Raw genomic sequence first — 22,585 nt, forward strand, 5'->3', positions numbered from 1 at the left:
TGAAAAGTACAAGGCCGATATTACTGCAATACAGGAAATACGATGGATTGGGAAAGGCGTCACAACAAGACCTAAAGGTGACGCACTGTATTATAGCTGCCATGACGTAAAGCATGAGTTTGGTTGCGGATTCGTAGTTAGTCGGAGACTAAAACATCTGGTATCCAGCTTCACCCCAGTGAATGAAAGACTTGCTGCAATTCGAATAAAAGCTAAATTCTTCAACATCAGCTTTATTTGCGCTCATGCTCCCACTGAAGAAAAGGACGAACAGACCAAAGATATATTTTACGAGCGCTTAGAAGAAACATATGACCGTTGCCCTGCCCATGACATTAAAATCATTCTAGGCGATTTTAATGCCAAAATTGGAAAGGAGAATATCTTTGGCCCAACAGTCGGGAAATTCAGTCTCCACAGTGAAACATCTAACAATGGTATGAGGCTTATAGACTTTGCAGCTGCAAAAAACATGGTAGTTAGCAGTACCAGATTTAATCATCTCGATATTCATAAGGGCACCTGGCTGTCTCCAGATCAAAGAACAAGTAATCAAATTGATCATGTTGTAATAGATGGAAGACATTCATCCAGCGTGTTGGATGTACGATCGTTCCGAGGCGCAAACATTGATTCGGACCACTACCTTGTTGCAGCAAAGGTACGTACCCGTCTAAACGTTGCAAATAAAGCACGAACAGACACAACGCGGAAGTTGGACATCGATAGGCTGCAAACACAACAGATAGCCACAGCATATTCCACTCAACTAGCCCAATTGCTTAACGCGAGCACTCCTTGTCCCGATAACATAACAACACAATGGCAACATATTGCCCACTCCATGCAAACAGCCGCAAAATCCATACTTGGATTCTAGAGACCTCCACAAAGGAATTCATGGTATGACCAGGAGTATCGTGCTGCTACCGAAGAGAAAAATGCGGCATATATAACTACTTTACAATCAGTAGCAAAGCGTAGCGCACTAGAGAGATATCGGGAGAAAAGGAGAGAAGAGAAACGTCTTTTCCGCAAGAAAAAGAGAGAAATAGAAAATCGGGAGTGTGAAAAAATCGAGATGTACCAAAGAGTGAAACATCAAACAGATGGCTTTGGTACAGGCACATCCTCCTGTAGAGACCAGCAAGGTAATCTGGTAACAGATACAGATGGCGTGCTCAGGATATGGAAGGAACATTTCTCCAATCTGATGGTATCCAATAGTAGCGAAGACGATGATACTACAGATCCAATCCCAGAAGATGGTATAGAATGTATTCCGCCCGGCCAAGATGAGGTAAAAACAGCAATCAAACGGCTGAAGAATAATTAAGCAGCAGGTGCCGATGGCTTACCAGCAGAGCTGTTTAAAACCGGAGGCGACGCGCTGATAAGGTGTATGCATCAGCTAGTTAGCACCATCTGGCAGCAAGAACGCGTACGCGACGATTGGAACCTGAGCATCCTATGTCACGTCCACAAGAAAGGAGATAAGACTGTATGCTCCAACTATAGGGGCATAAGTCTTCTCCCTATTGCCTATAAGATAGTGTCAGGGATATTGTGCGAACGACTAAAGCCAATGGTAAACGAAATAATTGGACCATACCAATGTGGCTTTAGGCCTGGCAAGTCCACCATTGACCAGATATTTACCCTGCGACAAATCCTAGAGAAGACTCACGAGATGCAGATCGACCGATACCTTTAGGAAGGTCGAAGTAGAATCTGTGAAAGTGGGTCTGGCGGTAAACGGCGAAAAGACCAAATTGATGGTGTCGATGCGCAAAGCGTCCATAGAGCTCAGATCAACTGTGGAAGTTGGTACCTAAAATTTTGAGGTAGTTAAAGACTTCGTCTACCTCGGCACTGTCATAAACACAACAAACAACATCAGTTGTGAAATAAGAAGAAGAATTGTATTGGCCAACAGATGCTACTATGGTTTAAGTAATCAATTTAAAAACAAAGCCACATCTCGTCAAACAAAAATAACACTATACAAAACGCTGATACTACCCGTGCTAATGTATGCGCAAGCAGATAAGGCAGTGCTTCGTGTGTTTGAGAGGAAAATTCTTCGAAAGATCTACGGGCCGATTTGCGTTGACGGTGAATATCGACGTCGTATGAACCACGAGCTATATAAGCTATACAAAGACATGAATATAGTTAAACGTATCGAGATGCAACGATTGCGTTGGCTAGGCCATATCATAAGAATGAGTGATGATGAACCCGCTAAAAAGGCGTATGTAAGGCATGCCACAAGGCGGTGCACGCAGAATCGGCAGGCCTAAGCTTCGATGGAGCATACAAGTGGATGAAGAAATGAAAAGGCGCCGTATTCCAAAAAGTCAAGCGAAAAACAGAGAGGAATGGAGATCTTTTCTTAGTTCGCTCTATGGAACAAATGTTCTGTACTGGGCCAACTAAATAAGTAAGTAAGTAATATTTCAAATTCAAATCCTCTTTAGTATTTAAATAATCATCTTCCGAAGAAAATATCTTGATATCCTTTATAGGGTTTCCGACGAATATTTACAAACGGAATGACAAATTTAATTATACCCTCCATTTTAGGGTGGGGACACTAGCGTCCAAAATTACTACTGTCTGAAGTTTGTGCTCTATATGTCAAATTTTTCGAAATCGACTTTAATATTAAAGTTTTTACGACTGAACTTCGGATGGTAAGCAATTTTTCACTGAAAGATCAGAAACGTTGTCCCAAAATTTAAAGAAATCGATTCAACTGATTACGGAACAAATCGGAAAAATACAGTTTTCTATAAATGCCCCATAGCTTCCAAATTCTCCAAATGCACGTCTTTAATTTTCGAGAAATATTTGATGTAAGTAAAGGCCTCGGTACATAAATAGACTTACTGTATCACTTAGGCCTATGGCTGGCATATTCGTAAATGAGTAAAAATCAAAGGGTGGTAAATCTCCTATGTTACCTTTTTTATTCATGTACGAATATGCCAGCTAATGACAGCGAAGCTGATTATGTACCGTGACCTTAAAATTTTCAATAACACATGTCACAAAAATAAGTTGAATCCCACAGAAGCCGGTTCTATGTACAGGATAGATTAGGAGGAAGTTCCGACCGGGGAATGCCACTTTGACAATAAACGACCGTGTATTTTTTATCATGGGGATCACATTTTATTCCGTTATCCATGCTCTGGACTCTTCGTTTTATGCTGCGGTAGGGAGAAGCCCAGATTCTGGATCTCATCCACTTGACATATTCACCTTTGTCGTCGGCACACTGCGAGATACCTCAGCAGTATCCCCAACAGTAACAAACATAGCACCTAACACCTATGTTCCTATTAATTTTTTGTTTTTCTTCAAGTGTACTTTCCAGTTCATTTTTCACAATAAAACACAAACACAAAACATCTTCTCATTGTCCTAAAGTACAACTTACCTATCCATTAGATTCGCATTACCAGCATGCGAAGAACGCCAATAGTTGCCAGTGTCCCCCCGGTGTGCTGTCGTCGATGCCGCTTGATGGTTGTGTACAGATAAACGTCGTTTATCATTGTTAGAGTAACTGTTGCCGCCGCCACTACCACCAATGGCACCAAGACTGCTGCTGCCCACCACACTTCCGGCCGTTGTGGTAGTAGCAACCATCACTTTTAAGTTACTCGGTTTGCTGCGTAAAGATGACGAAGATGAATGGCGCAAAATGCCACTGCGAAAACTTGTACGGCAGGTGTTAGTCGTCGTTGTGCTGTTGCCCGATGTCGTTAGTGGACCACCAGAACCGAAGCCTGCACCAGCACAATTGCTAGCATTATTGCCATTGGTGAAATTCGTTGATGAATTGCTGCGATGAGTAGAGGATTGCTTTTCGTAGTCATGACAAAAGTTGCGATGTGAGTCACCACCACCACTCGCTGCACTGCCACCAGCGAAGCAATATTTACTAAAACTAGAATTATTGCTAAAACTACTGTGCATTTGGATTTGCTGCTGCGAATGTTGTGGTCGTATTGTGAAGCGACCGCCCAAGCTGTAAACGAGGAGAGAATTGGAGAATGAGGGAGAGAAGAAAATTATAAACTAATCAATTTAATTTAATAAGACATTAGTTTTATTCAATAACAACGGAATTACAGTGATACGAAATTTTGAAATAAAAAAAGTTCATTAATATTGGTGGATGGCTTGGTGTTCTTTGTCATCTCATTTCTTCTAGTGAGCCCAGTGCAAATGCTAATAAAATAGCTGAGTTAATTGCTTAATTTATTTTTTACAAAGGATTTACCTATAGAAAAATGAGTGGAATTTTGAAGTTTTCTTATTAGCTACACTTTATTTGGGAATAATGAAGATACATTTTTTCAGGGTTTTTACTATCGTCATTTTAATATGATTGCGTATAGGTACGGACAATACTCATACGCTACCAAACCAACAAAAATAGGTTAAAGCGGCGTTCACTTCTAACGTTGTAAAACTCTAAATACAAAAATAGCTTATACCGTTAATAAACCATCCACCAAGGGCCTTCAACAATTTGCTTAGCTTCAACGGCCAAAAACCTGTTGGGAAAATAGTTTCCTAATTTTTACAGTCGGACGGTACCTTTATATGGGAGCTATATCAAAGTGTGGACTACCGAGAACCTCAAATGTCATATTACAGATAGTTCGGACACAAAATGTGGCTAAATGCTTAAAACTCCTAAAATCTGCAGGTACCGGTATATGCGGGCTCTACCAAAGCATGGTCCTATGTAGACAATTTTTGGTGGAGACGTTTCGCGACTGCCGAGACCTCAAATGTTCCCTCAGGAGATGTTTTGTGAACACTGGGAACCTCAAATGACAAATTACAGACAGTTAGGTGGCTATACCAAAATAAACATTTTAGCTAAAATCCTCGAAATACCGAAAATTGGTAGGTTTTGTTATATGTGGGTGACGTAGGGGATGGAAGATACCAAGCAACGGTCCTGACCGGTTTTAACATGGCAAAGCCCAGGATTTATCTTGGTCCCTCTTTCATCTCAAGTGGACACTAACCTCCCCGTGGTGTCACCTGGGGAACTGCCTTTAACACCCGTTAAAGGTAGTGAGCTAACATGTGCCGCGCGTTCACCCATAAGAACGTTAAAAACTTGGGTTTGGGCGTCGGGTTAGTAACCCTCCCCTAGAAAAAACATCCTACTATGAAAAAACGAAAGAAAAGAAAAACAAACCCCTCTAAAGTTGACGAACCCCGCAAACGTTTTAAGGACCATGATCTGCGAATCTGCACCTGGAATGTTCGCACTCTTTATAGAGAAGGTGCAGTCTTCGCATTGGCAGACGTACTTGAAAAGTACAAGACCGATATTACTGCCATACAGGAAATACGATGGATTGGGAAAGGCGTCACAACAACACCTAAAGGTGACGCATTGTATTATAGCTGTCATGACGTAAAGCATGATTGCGGATTTGTAGTTAGTCGAAGACTAAAACATCTGGTATCCAGCTTCACCCCAGTGAATAAAAGACTTGCTGCAATTCGAATAAAAGCTAAATTCTTCAACATCAGCTTTATTTGCGCTCATGCTCCCACTGAAGAAAAGGACGAACAGACCAAAGATATATTTTACGAGCGCTTAGAAGAAACATATGACCGTTGCCCTGCCCATGACATTAAAATCATTCTAGGCGATTTTAATGCCAAAATTGGAAAGGAGAATATCTTTGGCCCAACAGTCGGGAAATTCAGTCTCCACAGTGAAACATCTGACAATGGTCTGAGGCTGATAGACTTTGCATCTACAAAAAAAAAATGGTAGTTAGCAGTACCAGATTTAATCATCTCGATATTCATAAGGGCACCTGGCTGTCTCCAGATCAGAAAACAAGAAATCAAATTGATCATGTTGTGATAGATGGAAGACATTCATCGAGCGTGTTGGATGTACGATCGTTCCGAGGCGCAAACATTGATTCGGGCCACTACCTTGTTGCAGCAAAAGTACGCACCCGCTTAAACGTAGCAAACAAAGTACGAACAGACACAACACGAAAGTTAGACATCGGTAAGCTGCAATCACAACAGATAGCCACAGCATATTCCACTCAACTAGCCCAATTCCTTAATCAAAGCACTCCTCATCCCGATAACATATCAGCGCAATGGCAAAGCATTGCCCACTCCATGCAAACAGCCGCAAAATCCATATTTGGATACCAGAGACCTCCACCAAGGAATCCATGGTATGATGATGAGTGTCGTGCTGCCGCTGAAGAGAAAAATGCGGCATATAAGGCTACTTTACAATCCGTAGCAACGCGTAGCGCACGAGAGAGATACAGGGAGAAAAGGAGAGAGGAGAAACGTCTTTTCCGCAGGAAAAAGAGAGAGATGGAAAAGCGGGAGTGTGAAAAAATCGAAATGTACAGGAGCCAGAATGAAGTCCGAAAATTCTACCAAAGAGTCAAGCATCAAACTGATGGCTTTGGTACAGGCACATCCTCCTGTAGAGACCAGCAAGGTAATTTGGTAACTGATACAGATAGTGTACTCAGGATATGGAAAGAACATTTTTCAAATCTGTTGGTATCCAATAGCAGCGAAGACGACGAAGATACCACAGTCCCAATCCCAGAAGATGGTATTGAATGTATACCGCCCTGCCAAGATGAGGTAAAGACAGCAATAAATCGGCTGAAGAATAATAAGGCAGCAGGGGCCGATGGCTTACCAGCCGAGCTGTTCAAAACCGGAGGCGACACGCTGATAAGGTGTATTCATCAGCTAGTTAGCACCATCTGACAAGAAGAACGAGTACCCGACGATTGGAACCTGAGTATCCTGTGCCCCGTCCACAAGAAGGGAGATAAGACTGTATGCTCTAACTATAGGGGCATAGGTCTACTCCCTATTGCCTACAAGATCGTGTCAGGGATATTGTGCGAACGACTAAAGCCTATGGTCAACGAGATAATTGGACCATACCAATGTGGCTTTAGACCTGGCAAGTCCACCATTGACCAGACTTTAACTGACACGAGGTCCTCAGTTAAAATAGGAAAGAACCTCTCCGAAGAGTTTGGTACCAAAAGAGGTTTCAGACAAGGAGACAGCCTTTCGTGTGACCTCTTCAACATCCTGCTAGAAAAGGTTATACGAGAGGCAAACGTCAAAAGAAGTGGCACAATCTACACCAATAGCCACATGTTACTTGCTTATGCTGATGATATAGACATCATGGGCCGATCAGTAAAAGAAGTAACTGATACCTTTATAAAGGTCGAAGGAGAATCTGCTAAAGTGGGTCTGGCGGTAAACGGTGAGAAGAACAAGTTGATGGTGTCGACGCGCAATGCGTCCATTGAGCTCGGACCGACTGTGGAAGTTGGTTCCTATAATATTGAGGTAGTAAAAGACTTCGTCTACCTCGGCACCTCCGTAAACACAACAAACGACATCAGTTGTGAAATAAAAAGAAGAATTGTATTGGCCAACAGATGCTACTTTGGTTTAAGTAAGCAGTTTAAAAACAATAATAACACTATACAAAACGCTGATACTACCCGTGCTAATGTATGGCTCCGAAGCATGGGTACTAGCGCAAGCAGACATGGCAGTGCTTGGTGTGTTTGAGAGAAAAATTCTTCGAAAGATCTACGGACCAATCTGCGTTGACGGTGAATATCGACGTCGCATGAACCACGAGCTGTATCTGCTATACAACGACATCAATATAGTTAATCGTATCGAGATGCAGCGATTGCGTTGGCTAGGCCATATCATTAGAATGAGCGATGATGAACCCGCTAAAAAGGCGTATGAATACATGCCACATGGCGGTGCACGCAGAATTGGCAGGCCAAGGAATAGATGGCGCAAACAAGTGGATGATGAGATGAAAAGGCGCGGTATTCCAGAGTGCAAAGCAACAAATAGAGAGGAGTGGAGATCTCTTCTTAGTTCGGCCTATAGAACAAATGTTCTGTAATGGGCCAGTTAAGTAAGTAAGTAAGAGCTATACCAAAACATAATTTTTGAATTATAAGTTTGTTGATCACTAGCAACCCTAAATGTCAAATTATAGCTAAGTCGGTTTGAAAATGTGACTAAAAACATCAATGTACCTGTAATCCTGCGATACCGTTATATGGGGGCTATACCAAAATGTGGACCGATATAGCCTATCATCGAACTTGATCTACCTGCAAACAAAAGACGCATCTTCCCAAATTTCAGCGTCCTATCTCCATTTTTGTGGATGCTAGAGTGATTACCACAGACGGGCGGACATGCATAGACATGCTCAGAATTTTACCCTGATAAAGAATATATTTATTTTATTCGGTCGCAAATGATTCTTTCAATGCGTTACAAACGGAAAAACAAACTCAATAATCATACTCTCCATACTATGGTGGAGGGTATAATAACAAAGAAACACGATTTTTGGTGGAGAGGTTTCGTGACCATTGAGAACCTCAAATGTTAAATTACAGCTAGTTCGGTTAAACATTGTAGCTAAAATCCTAAAAATACCGAAAATCGGGAGGTATTGATTTATTGAAGCTATACTAAGGCTTGGACATATCAAATTTCAGGTTGTTCGGTCAAAAAATGTAGCTAATATGCTCAAAATATCGAAATACCGTTATATTGGGACTATATCCAAACAGGGACCAATGTTGGCAATTTTTGGCGAAGAAGTGCTGTGATGGTAGCTTAAATTCGACACGTACCGTTATATGGTGCCTATGGAAAAAATATAATCGGGTGAAGAAATATAGTGCTCTAACTCAATTATTGTGGACGCTAGAGTGATTACAACAGACGTACATGGCTATATCAAATCAGAATTTTATCCTGATCAAGAATATATATTAGGCCGGGGCGATTAGAAAACCTTAATGGAAGGCCACTTTTCTGATTTCTGGGATTGTACTGAGCAAAGAAGTCTACCAGAATATATGGTGAAAATCAAACCTACCGATTTCGACTTGAAGTTTTTTATCCAAGTTTTTTGGATATTTTGGCATATAACAGCCAAACCATTCAGATTTTCGATTCAACGCAGAGACAAAAATTATAGCCAAGAAAACAATTAAGAACACTCTAGTACATCGCCAAAGCCTTGGAACGCTCCTTTAGCATTTATAGTATGCATACCGTGGCCCTGAAAAAGAACACACTCTCTAAAAGCGTACCGTATGACGTATAAGTAACATCAACATTCATACGCTTGAGGGGGCAATAATAAAAACCAAATTAATAATTTAATATGAATGCTGAGTTTTATAGCAAAAACCGAAAAATTAATGTCCACAAAATGCAACTATTTCCACATTTTATATATTTTTCCTCTGTAATGTGGGTAATAAAAACCACTCCGGGCACATCTCGAAACGTTCACCTTAACACTGACAAAGTTACCACAATGACAGTTACAACTGCAATACATTTACAAAAAGAGAGTGTGCAACAAACTTACCGACGAAATAATTCGCTTTCCGGATGTTCGGCAGCAAATCGAGCCTTCTTCCGCAACAATGGAATGGTCAGAGCGTACGTGATTACCATCATCACCATGGGTATGTAGAATGCCACCAGGGAGCCGAATACGAAAAACGCTCGATTGTTTATAACGCAAATATTCGGCTGTGGCATGATATTCTTTTCGTTGACTAGGCCTATTAAAACGGAAAAAGAAGTAGGGAAGAAAGAGAAGAGAATATTGCAATGTCAAATTTATGGTAAAAAAAACGTCAATGTAAATAATAGGAGGCAATATTTCGTTACGGCAAGGAAAAGTTATCAACATTCATTGTTGCAGTTGCATCCTTGAAGACACAATAAAAAAACTTGGGTTTATTGTTGTGGTTTTTGTGTGGCATTGCTTGCATTAAATTCAACACAATAGAGATATATTTCTTTCAATATTAGGGTGTTCAGCATTTACTTTTGAACTTGCGGATGAAGAAATACACAAGAAATCAACAGCCAATTGCTTTACAATGAATTGATAACTCTTTAATTTATTTTGCAAAAATGTTCATTTTCATTTGCTAAATTTTCTTTCCACCTTAATACACCCATTCCATTATCATTAAACTTACCCAATACAGTTATAGAACTGGAGACAAGCATGGCCATTAGCCAAACTATGGCAATTTTCATGCCGGCCAAACGTTTGGTTGACCGATGCCGTGAGCCCAACGGATTTCGTATGCCCAAATAGCGGCCCAGCGAAATGAAACACATGTGCAAGATGCTGGACGAACAGGCCATTACATCGCAGGTAACGTAAATATTGCACCACGTAAAGCCCAATGGCCAATAGCCTGCAAAGACAAACAAAAGAAAGGCATTATTAAATATTTTAAATTGCAATGCAAAAATTCGAAATACGAAATAACTGTCTTTAAAAAAACGGAACAATTACGATGACTAATTGAACAATTTTCTTGCAATGGCAATTGTTCTCCGTTTGAGAAAAACCGGGTAATGAATTTTATTTCTTAGAAGGAGAAATAATGCCAAGCAAAGTCTGCCATTATTAGCTGTGCCTGTGTTGGGTTTAAATATATTACGAGCCTCACAAAGCTTTGTCATACTTTTGTGTGAGAGTCTGGTCTAATTGACATCCGATTATTCGATAATTGTCATTGTACCTCTCACACAAAATTGCGGAAATGTTCCGTTTAGGACCTCCTCTCAAATGCTTTGATTTTTGTTTTAGCAACTTGTATTCGGCGCCCCCATAACGACGGTACAAGTTTTATCAGGGGCAAGTCCATACTTCCTAAGAAAATGGCCCGAAAGCTCTAAAAATGCGCTATGGCAGAATAAAGTCTGCAAGTTCTACTAAAGAATGAAAGATCAAACTGATGGCTTTGGTACAGGCATATCCTCCTGTACAGACCAGCAAGGTAATTTGATAACTGATACAGATAGTGCGCTCAGGGTATGAAAAGAACATTTTCCCAAACTGTTGGTATCCGGTAGTAGCGAAGACGGCGAAGATACCACAAATCCAATACCAGAAGATGGTATTGAATGTATACCGCCCAGCCAAGAGAATGTAAAAACAGCAATAATCCGGCTGAAGAATAATAAGGCAGCAGGAGCCGATGGCTTACCGGCCGAGCTGTTCAATACCAGAGGCGGCACGCTGATAAGTTGTATTCATCAGCTAGTTAGCACCGTCTGGCAGAAAGAACAAGTACCCGACGATTGTAACCTGAGCATCCTGTGCCCTGTCCACAAGAAAGGAGATAAGACTGTATGCTCTAACTATAGGGACATAAGTCTTCTCCCTATTGTCTACAAAATAGTGTCAGGGATATTATGCGAACGACTAAAGCCTACGGTCAATGAAATAATTGGACCATACCAATGCGGTTTTAGAACTGGCAAATCCACCATTGACCAGATATTAACCCTGCGGCAAATCCTGGAGAAGACCCAAGAGATGCAGATCGGCACCTACCACCTTTTTGTCGATTACAAAGCAGCCTTCGACAGCCCCCTACGTTCGAAGGTATTCCAAGCCATGTCTGAATTTGGTATCCCTGTAAAGCTCAGTTAAAATAGGAAAGAACCTCTCCGAAGAGTTTAGTACAAAAAGAGGTTTCAGACAAGGAGACGGCGTCTCGTGTGACTTTTTCAACATTCTGCTGGAAAAGGTTATACGAGTTGCGATGGTCAAAAGAAGTGACACAATATATACAAACAGCCACATGTTACTTGCTTATGCCGATGACATTGACAAGTGATTCCTTTACAATCTGCTAAAGTGGATCTGGCGGTAAACGGCGAGAAGACCAAGTTGATGGTGTCGACGCGCAATGCGTCCTTAAAGATCGGATCAACTGTTGAAGTTGGTTCCTATAATTTTGAGGTAGTAGTAGACTTCGTATACCTCGCCACCGCTGTAAACACAACAAACGACATCAGTTGTGAAATAAAAAGAAGAATTATATTGGCCAACAGATGCTACTTTGGCTTGAGTAAGCACTTCAAAAACAAAGCCACAACTCGTCAAACAAAAATAACGCTTTACAAAACACTGATACTACCCGTGCTGATGTATGGTTCGGAAGCCTGGGTACTTGCGCAAGCAGACAAGGCAGTGCTTGGTGTATTTGAGAGAAAAATTATTCGACGTCGTATGAACCACGAGCTGTATCTGCTATACAACGACATCAGTATAGATAAACGTATCGAGATGCAACGATTGCGTTGGCTAGGCCATATCATAAGAATGAGCGATAATGAACCCGCTAAAAAGGCGTGGCACATGGCGGTGCACGCAGAATTGGCAGGCCCAAGTTTAAATGGAGCAAACAACTGGATGAAGAGATGAAAAGGCGCGGTATTCCAGAAAGCGAAGCAACAAACAGAAAGACTTGGAGATCTTTTCTTAGTTCGGCTTATGGAACAAAAGTAATGGGCCAGCTAAGTAAGTATTAGATGAAACTCAGAGATGGTGCTTATAGGCCCACTCCTTCCAGTATCTCCCACAAAAAAGTAAATATTCGCTAAAACGGTAAGCGTAATATCTCATAAACGGAGCAACCGATTTGGTACAAACTTTGGATCTAGAAAAATTTTGTCCGAACTTTATATATGTTCAAAAGTTGGTTCTATCGGTCCATTCCAATGATCCAAGGATCCTTTGGAAATTTTCACTGAAGGTACTCTTAGTGGCCCTGTTTACAGCGATATTATGTTGTCGTGGACAAATTTATGTTTCCCGATATAATGATCCAAAAGCTCTGACCACCTGAAATGTCTGGTGGGCGCGATAGCTATCGAGAATAACTCCCAAAATAAGGCCCACTTCCAAAATGGACTATGACGTTTCATTACTTTAGGCACCAACCCCGTAAAAAACCTAAATCTATATTTTTGTCAGCAAGTTATTACGACCAAAATCCTGAAAACCCCCTAAATACTTGAACTTTTTAGGAAAAACTGTTTCAATTTGCACAGTCTAAGGGCATATCTCTGTAGAAAAAGCCGGCTGATACTTTTTTACTTGTTGAGATATAGATGTTCAAATTAGGACAATGCACTGACTTTTTCACCTGCTTCCTGAAAATGCTAGTCATAACATTGTTTTATAAGCCATTGTTTTATAACGTTATGTATTCCAGAAAATTGTAGGAGTTTTTCGCTCACCAGATTAAAGTCTAAGGCATTGTTGTCGTTTAACATTATTTTCTATAACATTATTTTAACATTATTTTCTAAAATTTCCCCGATAATAAAACAAAGTTGCAGATATGCATCATAGAAATTAGCGTTCTAAGCCACCATCAACTTGTCAAAACTTTAATAGACAATAATTGATTATCAAAAATCTTCTGATATAGAAGAGCAAATACAAATGACGTAGGAATAAAACTTTCCATAGTATTTGTGAACATTGAAAAATGTGATTACCAAGTTGGACTATAGGAGAAGTTTGGATTTTCAATTTACTAATATAATTTCGCATTTGCATTTATCAAAATGAATTGCAGATATATACTAGTTTCCAAGCTTATAGTCCGGTCAAAATAGACATTGAAATAGCAAAAATTCCCACAGAGCTGAATTTTGGTGGAGAGTCAAAGGTCAAATTTTAAGGGTTTTTAAATTTTCGGATTTATTTCTTGAAAACGGTTGATCTAATCAAAAAGTGACAAAAGTAAATATCGTAGACAGAAAAATTATCTACAAGTTTGACCTTTATAATTTTTTTCCTAGAAGGAACCATTCTTGAGATATAGCTGTTCCAAAAAACACATGATTTTTATGCACTTATAAGGGAAATATGCACATATTCAGACGAACCGGCTAAAATAAGCGAAGTAATCGGGTCTGTCCCCAAAAAATATATATTTTCTTGAAGAGCGAAATTATAGCTATCTTCTAAAAAAATTCCAACAAAATCGGAGCGTGTTTAGTAGAGTTATTCAATGTTAGAGTAATTTTATGCAAAAATAGCCCATTTAACCCACATGTATAATCGAAAGCCCAACGGGAACGACCCCAACGAAAACTCTCCGATTTTTTTCACGTTTTGTCCGAAGGTAGGGTTTGTTGCGCTGATTACGGAAATGTATAATTTTCAACGGTTGCGAATCCGGTTCGCCGGTTATTCGACCCGAAAGGCCAAATTTAAAAACCGGGTTAGACTCGGTTCTACTGAACCGATTACTGCAAAGTGGATATCGTTTGAAAGCTTACGGAAGTATCTACAACTTTTACTTTAGCCGGCTTTTGCTAAGTCTTACCGTTTTTGAGAAAAATTAAAAAAAACTGAATAATGCCTCCAAAAATGACCTTTGACCCCGAATGTTTTGCACACATGGGATCGATGGGGACTTTTAGGACGTTGCTTCTAATAGCTAACCCTAGCTCTCCACCAAAATTCAGCTTTGTGGGAATTTTTGCTATTTCCCCCTTATACGCATGTCTATTTTGACCGCACTATTAGCCTTCGTCCACCACAAAAATAAAATCCCAATATGCCTGATGATCGGACTTAATCACCCGTGAAATGTAGACTCAATATACCTCTTAAGTCATAACAGCTCAACTCGAAATAGAATTAATTAAAGAAAATATTTCTCATTTTTCTCTGTTTCTGTAATTCACATCACAATGATTTTCAAGAATTAATGAACAAACTATAGTTTTATATTTAAAGCTATTTATATTATAATTATTTATAACTCTTTTTTATACAAAATGCATGCATTTAAAAATGCTACTAAAAATATATTTTATATTTTAATGTAAATTGAAATATTTTTGGAAATATATTTTTTATTTTGTATTCTCTATCTAAAAAATTTCATGTGAAATACTTATTGCTGAGTGGGTAAATTTTGCTTTCATAACACTTCACAGACACCCTTTAAAATCTCAAATTGAATTACAGTAGCTGGTTTAATGTATGTTCCAAGAACATTGTATGTTGAACGTTCCCATTTTGTGTTGAAGCAGAAATTTCCAATTTTTCGGAATTTGTTAGCTGTTGTTGCTCAAAAAAGCAAATGTGTTTGGTCAACAAGAATATAAAAAGGGGAAAACAATCGTTATTTGTTAAATAGAATTCCCCTTTGCCGTTATTCTAATTTATTGCAGCCAGACTAAGAACTGCTACTGAAATCGCCGAATGTAAATACATTTAGTCTACTTGGATTACTTACGAACATATCTGTTTCTACTTATGTATACGAGTATGTGTGCATGTTTTATTGGTAGTTACATAAATATAAATGGATATTTCGATTTGAGCACAGGCAAATACATTTCAATGCATATGCTGACTAAAAAATTGAAACAGATGTTTACAAAAGATTCTTCTTTAAGTTAGATTTAAATATGGTTTCAAAGGAAAAATAATACACCACCATAGCGCTTTTGTAATGTAGACAAGTAAAAATAATCTTTCGGCTTTGCCAACAGCTAAATACTTCCAACCTATGAGTGTGCAAAAACCAGTAACAGGAGTTTGTATGACCAGATCCCTAATTTAAAATAGGTAGGTAGACACTGGACCTTATTACTTTCATCGACAGATCCAATCAATGCAGTCTACACGAATAAAATTAATAATACTTCACATATTACAAGTACACTACTTGGGCGTAGTTTTTGGAACTTTCGGCCGTTATCGAGGACAGAATACAATTGGCTACTTGCAGTAAGAACTTGCCTTAAATATTGGGATATTTTAAAACCATTATCTCTGATGTTGAAGTCACTGGTAATGAAATATAAACGCTATGCGAAAAGTTACCTTGAACTTTACACGCCAAAATGTTGAACTTTTGTGTAGGAGGTACCTGAAATAAATGACCGGTATTGCCCTCATAACTTCGGTAGTGATACCTTTCGATAGCAATCGTGCTCACACTCCATTTTAGTTGGGATGTGTCCACGAAAAAATTATATCATTGGAATCAGACCAAGAAAGACTACCGCTATTAAGGCGTGACCGCCACTTGTAAATTTCAGAAAATCGTATGAGGCATAGAAACTAAAAAACGTGTTTTTCTCGAAATATTTTCCGTAAAACCTATCGATCGATGAAGGACTAGATCTTTATGTTCAAATAAGCTCACAAAAATATTTGACGATCGTTTTATTAGTTTTCGAGCAACGGTTGGCATCGCAAAACGCTTTAATAACAAGTAAAAAGTTCAGTCGACTGAGCCTGTGTGAATTGAAACGTTCATCTATTTACAATATCGAATCGAATAGCGGCTACGCAAACGAAATCTTTTCCCCCAATAATTATGTATGTAATGTGGAACCGCCATTTTGTGGCCCTTTTTAGAGGTATGAACTGGCCGACTAAAAAAATTTTGGATTAAAGGAAGGAATGCAACGGCTTAGTCCATTTTGGGAGTCATTCATTTTTATGAGTCATGTGAGTCATTTCCATCCACTCATTTCAGTTGGTCAGCATATAGGTAAGTATAACATACAGGTTTTGGACCACTATGTCAGGAAGCATAGGCTTGCCACGAAAAACATAATATAGCTGTAAACAGGACCACAAGGTGTAACATCGGTATACAATTCCAAAGGATCTTCGAACAGACTCTAAACTGCACTTAAACATAAATATTGAACGTTTATGGGGAAAGTACCATAAGAAGTGGACCGATATGGCTCATCTTCGAACATAAACTAAGTTGGGACAAAATATTATGAAGGCCAAATTTGAACCAAATCGGCTTATGCGTTCGTGAGTTAATGTACGGTCTAGCCACTACAGGTCTTAAACTAAACTTTTCCAAAATTTTGTGTGGGAGGTACCCGAAGGAGTGGACCGAAAGAGTCTATATGTGAACTTCGTCTATAGCTCGTAGAAATGTGACGAAGTGCAAAGTATGGATCAAATCGATAACTCCCTTCAAGAGTTATCGTGCGCACAATTTTTCGAACATTTTCAAACTTTTGTGGGCGAGGTACCTGAAGGAGTGGACCGATATGGCTCATCTTCGAACTTAAACTATGTTGGGACAAAATATTTGTACCAAATCGGTTTATCCGTTCGAGAGTTAATGGGAGCACAATTTTTCCGAACATTTTCGAAAATTTTTGGGGGAGGTGCCTGAAGGAGTCGAACGATATATCTTCGAACATAAACTGAGTCTGGACAAAATATTACGAAAGCCAAATTTTGGCACAAATGCTGAGGGTATGAAAACACGGTTTCGAAGACAAAACTAATAATTGTTCCACAAACATCGCAAGGGAGACTTCTCTCATATCAATGGGTGCACCCCGATTCACATTAGCTCACTGATATGGGACCTACTGTTTATCGCCGAGTCCGAACCACGTGTCTTAAGACACCACTTGTAGAGAAGTATTACATGGCTGAAATACTCAGGAGATGTCGCCAACATTACTGAAAATAGGAAAATCTGCAAAAATATATTTGGACAAATCAGCATTCTTTTAAGCGCGGTTATAATGTTTGTGACAAAGCATGTAATATGGGTCTTTTTCCAAATATATAATGTGGAGGCACATCCGCGGTTTTTCAAGAATCTATTCCAAATTGTTGTATATTGACGTATTTTTCATGGATGCTACTGAATTCGGATGCGCATCAAAATTGTGCGACTTTTACTCACCTCAAAGTTTTTTGCATTGTGTGAGGCAACTGACGGCACACTTTGGCCGCTGAGTGAAACATCGAAATATGCGCAGATAATAGTGATAGTGGCAGATCGACGGACATGTATGAATCGAATTAGAATTCAACGCTGATAAAGAATATAAACATATTGGTTCTCAAATGGTTATTACGAATTACAAAGGAATGTCAATCTTAATATCAGACCATCTTTTACGTAGTCTCACATGCTGGTACTAGAATTTTCAAGTCCATACTGAAGTACTGGGTAAGGAGTTGTCTGATTGCACCTACAATAACCCATATGTGTTCATTCTCTATGTGAGATATCGAATTGAATATTCAAATATTTTATAAATATGATGACAAATTTAATATTGCCTGCATTCTGCAGTGCTTTGTCGTTCGCAAACAAATTGACATTTCTTTTCAATATTTCTTGTTTTTCATGCTCTGTATCCAAACACAAACATCTACACACATTGCGATAGAAACTTAGATTGTGTTCCCAATGAAATTAGGGTAAGTAAATGACAATCATTCAGTGGCAACAAACAGCAATGTATGGCAATCCATTTGCAATGTTCCTTTTGCAGCGTTCTTCCCACACACACAACCAACAGCCCGTTGACTATGCAGATCACATCAATAAATTTAATAGTTGAATTTGGAATTTATTTAGGATTGGAAATTTCTATTGTGATTTTTTCGAAAACTGTAACTACGTTAATAATATTCATTGAAGATGAAGAAGAGTCAGACATGAATAGCTTCGGAATTGACAATGGCCAGGCAAATAGAGAAAAAGTCTTTTTTCCCATGCAACGAATCGTTTTCTTATATAAATATTCAGTACCTTCTGAGTAAAGCTCTCTTCATTTCATAGATTAATAAATGCTTGTTGTATTCTGAGCAGCGTCTGATTTTAAAATATTGGTACTGCTAGTATTTCGGGGGAAGGAAATAATAAAAAAATTACTGTTGCTGCTTGACGTTATTACTGTAGAACATGATGTCCCCACAGAGATTCAAATGTTTGCTATTGATATTTAATCAGAGACTTTTTTAATCTGATCTATTACATTTTTATTTTCTCTGATCTATTACAGCAAATGAGCAGGAATTATGTGAAAAGAAATTCCAATTTTCCATCCATAGTTGTGGATATTAGCATATGGCTATTATCACATATTTAATCAAAGCCAGTAATTATGTTATCAATCAGAAAAAAGTCCAATACACTCATCCACATATACATACATATGTACGTATGTCCAAATGCCAAGCACCCCAGAAAAAATACTCATTTCAAATTGGCCTACTTTCTCATTATTTTAACACGCGCATGTCATAGGGAGTAAGTACTTATTTTTGGCACTTAAAAGTAAATAAATAAGTACTTAAATAAGTAGTTACGACTTGAAGTAACCAGGGAGTAACTACTTATTCATCTACTTTTTAGTGGCCAAAAAATAAGTACTTACTCCCTATGACATGCCCGTGTTAAAATAATGAGAAAGTAGGCCAATTTGTAATGAGTATTTTTGCTGGGACGTACTTCATTTGGTTTTCAATTTCATTTGACTTATAACTTTTTTGTCCGGTTCTATATAAGATTTCCTGATAGTATTTTTGTGTAACGTTTATCCTTTTTCTCATACTTATTTGCTTACACAAAATCTATAGATGGATAATTAAATAAAAACTGTGAATGAAACCTACCAATGATACTTTCAGAAAAATTTTATTCTGTAGTTCAACTAACCGGATAAACTAAAAACAGTTTGCCCACAAACAGCAACGATGAGACGAAAATTAATAAATATTTCTGGTTGTGCAAATGGACAGAGATAGAGGGTAAACTTGTTGGACATGAAAAGAAAGATGAGATCAGTAATATCTAAAATCAAATATCCACTCTTATTTTTTATATGTATATTACTGCTTGTTTCCACAATGGTACTGAAGTTCGACTTCGATCGATTAAGGACTATATTTTTGTGTTCTTCATAAGCCCACAAAAATATGACGATAGGTTCATTAGTTTTCGAGCTAGAGTTGGCACCTCAAAATGCTTTAATAACAAGTAAGAATGTATCAGTCAGTTGGTCCGGTCAGGCTTTTTTGAAGCTCTTGGGGAATTATCTGAGGAAGTATAGACGTGCCCCCGAAAAAATTGCTCCATCGTAACAGGGCCCGCAAGAAAAACTTTTTGGAAAAAAAAATTCAAAACGATCCGAAATGAGTAGGTTCCGTAGGGCGGAACTGATATAGTCCATATTCCAACCTGATACATGACTAGATGAAATAATACGATGTACAATGCAATCAGAAACTCGTTGCGAGAGTTATCTTCCGGATTTGCCATTTTAGTTGATGCTACCAAGGTTTCTTGGAGCTTTTAGGTCATCATCACAGATAGTATGGACTTGCCTCCGAAAAAAATTGTACTGTCCTAAGGAGGCCGCAACATTTCAAAAAGATTCAAGAAGAGCTCTTAAGCTTCACATTTTAGGAATTTTGAGTGGCAGGTTCCTGAAGGAGTTTGCAGATATGTGTAGTCTATATACGAACCCGATCTATGCTTGAAAGTAACATTACCATATGCAAAGTTATGACCAATTCGTTTACTACCCTCAAGAATTATCGTGTCCACAATTTTGAACTTTTGTGGGGGAGGTACGGGAAGGAGTGGGTCGATATGGCACATCTTCGAACTTAAACTATGTTTGAACAAAATATTACGAATGCCACATATTGGACGCTATCGGTTGATTCGCTCGAGAGTTATCGTGCGCACCAGCCAGACAGACATAAAGACGGACGAACATTGCTCAAACGGTTCCAAATTGTCTGAAACAGTTTTCGGGCAAACATATCTCTTTAGCTTAAAGGCTGGGGTTATAAAAACAGGTTTTCATAGACAGTCATTTGCCACAAAACTCCGTAATATTCTTCAAAATAATAAAATATAATAATAATAGTAATATTCTTCAGTGGTGCGATTCTCTAACACATTTTTTGAGTTACCGACAAAAATCGGTAAAATTGAAACGCAAAATTATGAATGAAAAGTTCAAATAAATGTTGACCACACTCTTGCTGTCGGTAGAACTTTACGACTGTTTTTTATTCGTCGCTAACTTACCGAAAAACATCGGTAATTACCGAAATTATAATCATTTTAATTTTACCGACAATTGTCGGTAACTCATTCATTTCCCACTACAGAAAAAAATCTACAAAATAGTTTTGTAGTTGTTTGGAAAAACAAGTAAAAAAGTATCAGTCGGCTTAGACAGAGATATACCCTCAGCCTATGTGAATTAAAACTTTCATATATGGACAGATCGACACAATTGTTGAAATGTTGTGGGGGAGGTAACATAAAGAGAAGATCGATATCGGCATTTGCCGTCGTAATTGAACAGAGAATGCAAGTTGCTTCAACAGAAATCAAAGTGATTCGAGAGCAGATCTTAAAGTGAATTTATGCAAAATTTGAATGAGTGGACAAATATAGTCCATATTCAAATCTCATATACATATGGCAGATTTATTAGGATGTGTAAAGTATGGACCAAATCGGTTACTCCCTTCAATATTTATCGTGCGCATATTTTTTTTCGAACATTTTGAACTCTTGTGGGGGAGGTACCCGAAGGTGTGGACCGATATGGTATATCTTCGAACTTAAACTAAGTTTGGACAAAATATTACGAAGGCCAAATTTTGAACCCGATCAGTTGCTTCGTTCGAGTGTTATCGTGCGCACCAGCCAGACAGACGGACGGACATTGCTAAATCGACTCCAAATTGTCTGAAACGGATTTCGTCCAACCATACTTGGGGTCTAAAACCATTATTTCGATGAGGCACATGTTGCCGTATGAAAGTGTAGATACCCTCGTTAGCATAAATGCCGAGGGTGTAAACATTATCATATTCGAAGGGACATTTTCTCGGAAATCGGAACGAAATCTGAATGAATTCCCCTACGACAAATCGTATAGAAATCAGAATGAAATCTTAACGATTTTGCTTCCGAAATTGTTGCTGGGTTATTACTGACATACTAGTTCCAATGTCACTACTGACTTTCGAATGACACGTTTATACAAAATGTCTATAGGAAATTGCATGAGCAGTCTACAGTTTTGTCAGTAGTACTGTTGACAATGTCAGTAGTAAGTCAATCAAGATTCACTATTGACATTTCCTACATGGTGGTAGGCTTGCACTGTTGTGTGCGTGCGTGTGAGTGGATTATTGGCTGACATTACATGGAAAAATACTTTCATTATTCTTCTGCTGGGCATCATATTTCAAATCCGTGCTCTCTTTTGACAAATTAATTTACTAACATCCTCTTTTCATTTAGAAAATCGGTGTGCACTCAAGTAGGATGAGCCATAATATTTTGATTTTTCCTTTGTGTGTTGTTATTGTTGGTTTTATTGTTGATTATTAAGAGATGTGACATATACATACACATACATGGATCTACATACATAGGTGTCAATTGTGAAATTAAGGACATGTCATTTATAACCGTTTTCAATGTTTGAAAAGCGTTTGTTAGTGGATGAGTGTAGGTGTGTGTGCGAGAAGAATCCTATAACAAAGACATTTAGGAAGGTACGGAGACTTTGTGTTAAAGTAAGCCACCATAATCATTTATTTCTTAGCAGAAGAATTTATAAAACCCAAATTTTTACTGCCCTTTCATTGTATTTCAACCGATGACAAATGACAGAGAGGAAAAGATTGTCTTTATGGCGACAATATTGGAATGTTCCCCTTTGTTATATTACGTATGACTAAGTGAGTTACAGTCGACTCCGCTTTACTGTAAATCGCTTTACTGGAAACTATCGGATAAATGAAATCGAGTTCCAGCACCGTTAGATTTTTAGGTCATGTTCTCACTATTTACTC

General features: G+C 38.6%; 1 protein-coding gene across 13 annotated transcripts in view; it reads right to left on the minus strand.

Moving 5' to 3' along the window:
• The window catches only part of LOC141390269 (uncharacterized), a 143,514-nt gene that overhangs the window by 34,227 nt on the left and 86,702 nt on the right, over positions 1-22,585 (minus strand). For all 13 annotated transcript variants that reach the window (XM_073963115.1, XM_073963123.1, XM_073963113.1 and 10 more), the window contains 3 exons: positions 10,113-10,337; positions 9,488-9,686; positions 3,446-4,039 (listed from right to left, as the gene is read on the minus strand). In XM_073963115.1, the coding sequence (XP_073819216.1) occupies positions 3,446-4,039; positions 9,488-9,686; positions 10,113-10,337 (1,018 nt within the window). The remainder of the gene's footprint in view (positions 1-3,445; positions 4,040-9,487; positions 9,687-10,112; positions 10,338-22,585) is intronic.

Source organism: Musca autumnalis, unplaced genomic scaffold, assembly GCF_047663935.1.
Source record: "Musca autumnalis isolate F117 unplaced genomic scaffold, ASM4766393v1 scaffold_1, whole genome shotgun sequence".
NCBI classification, from domain to species: domain Eukaryota; kingdom Metazoa; phylum Arthropoda; class Insecta; order Diptera; family Muscidae; genus Musca; species Musca autumnalis.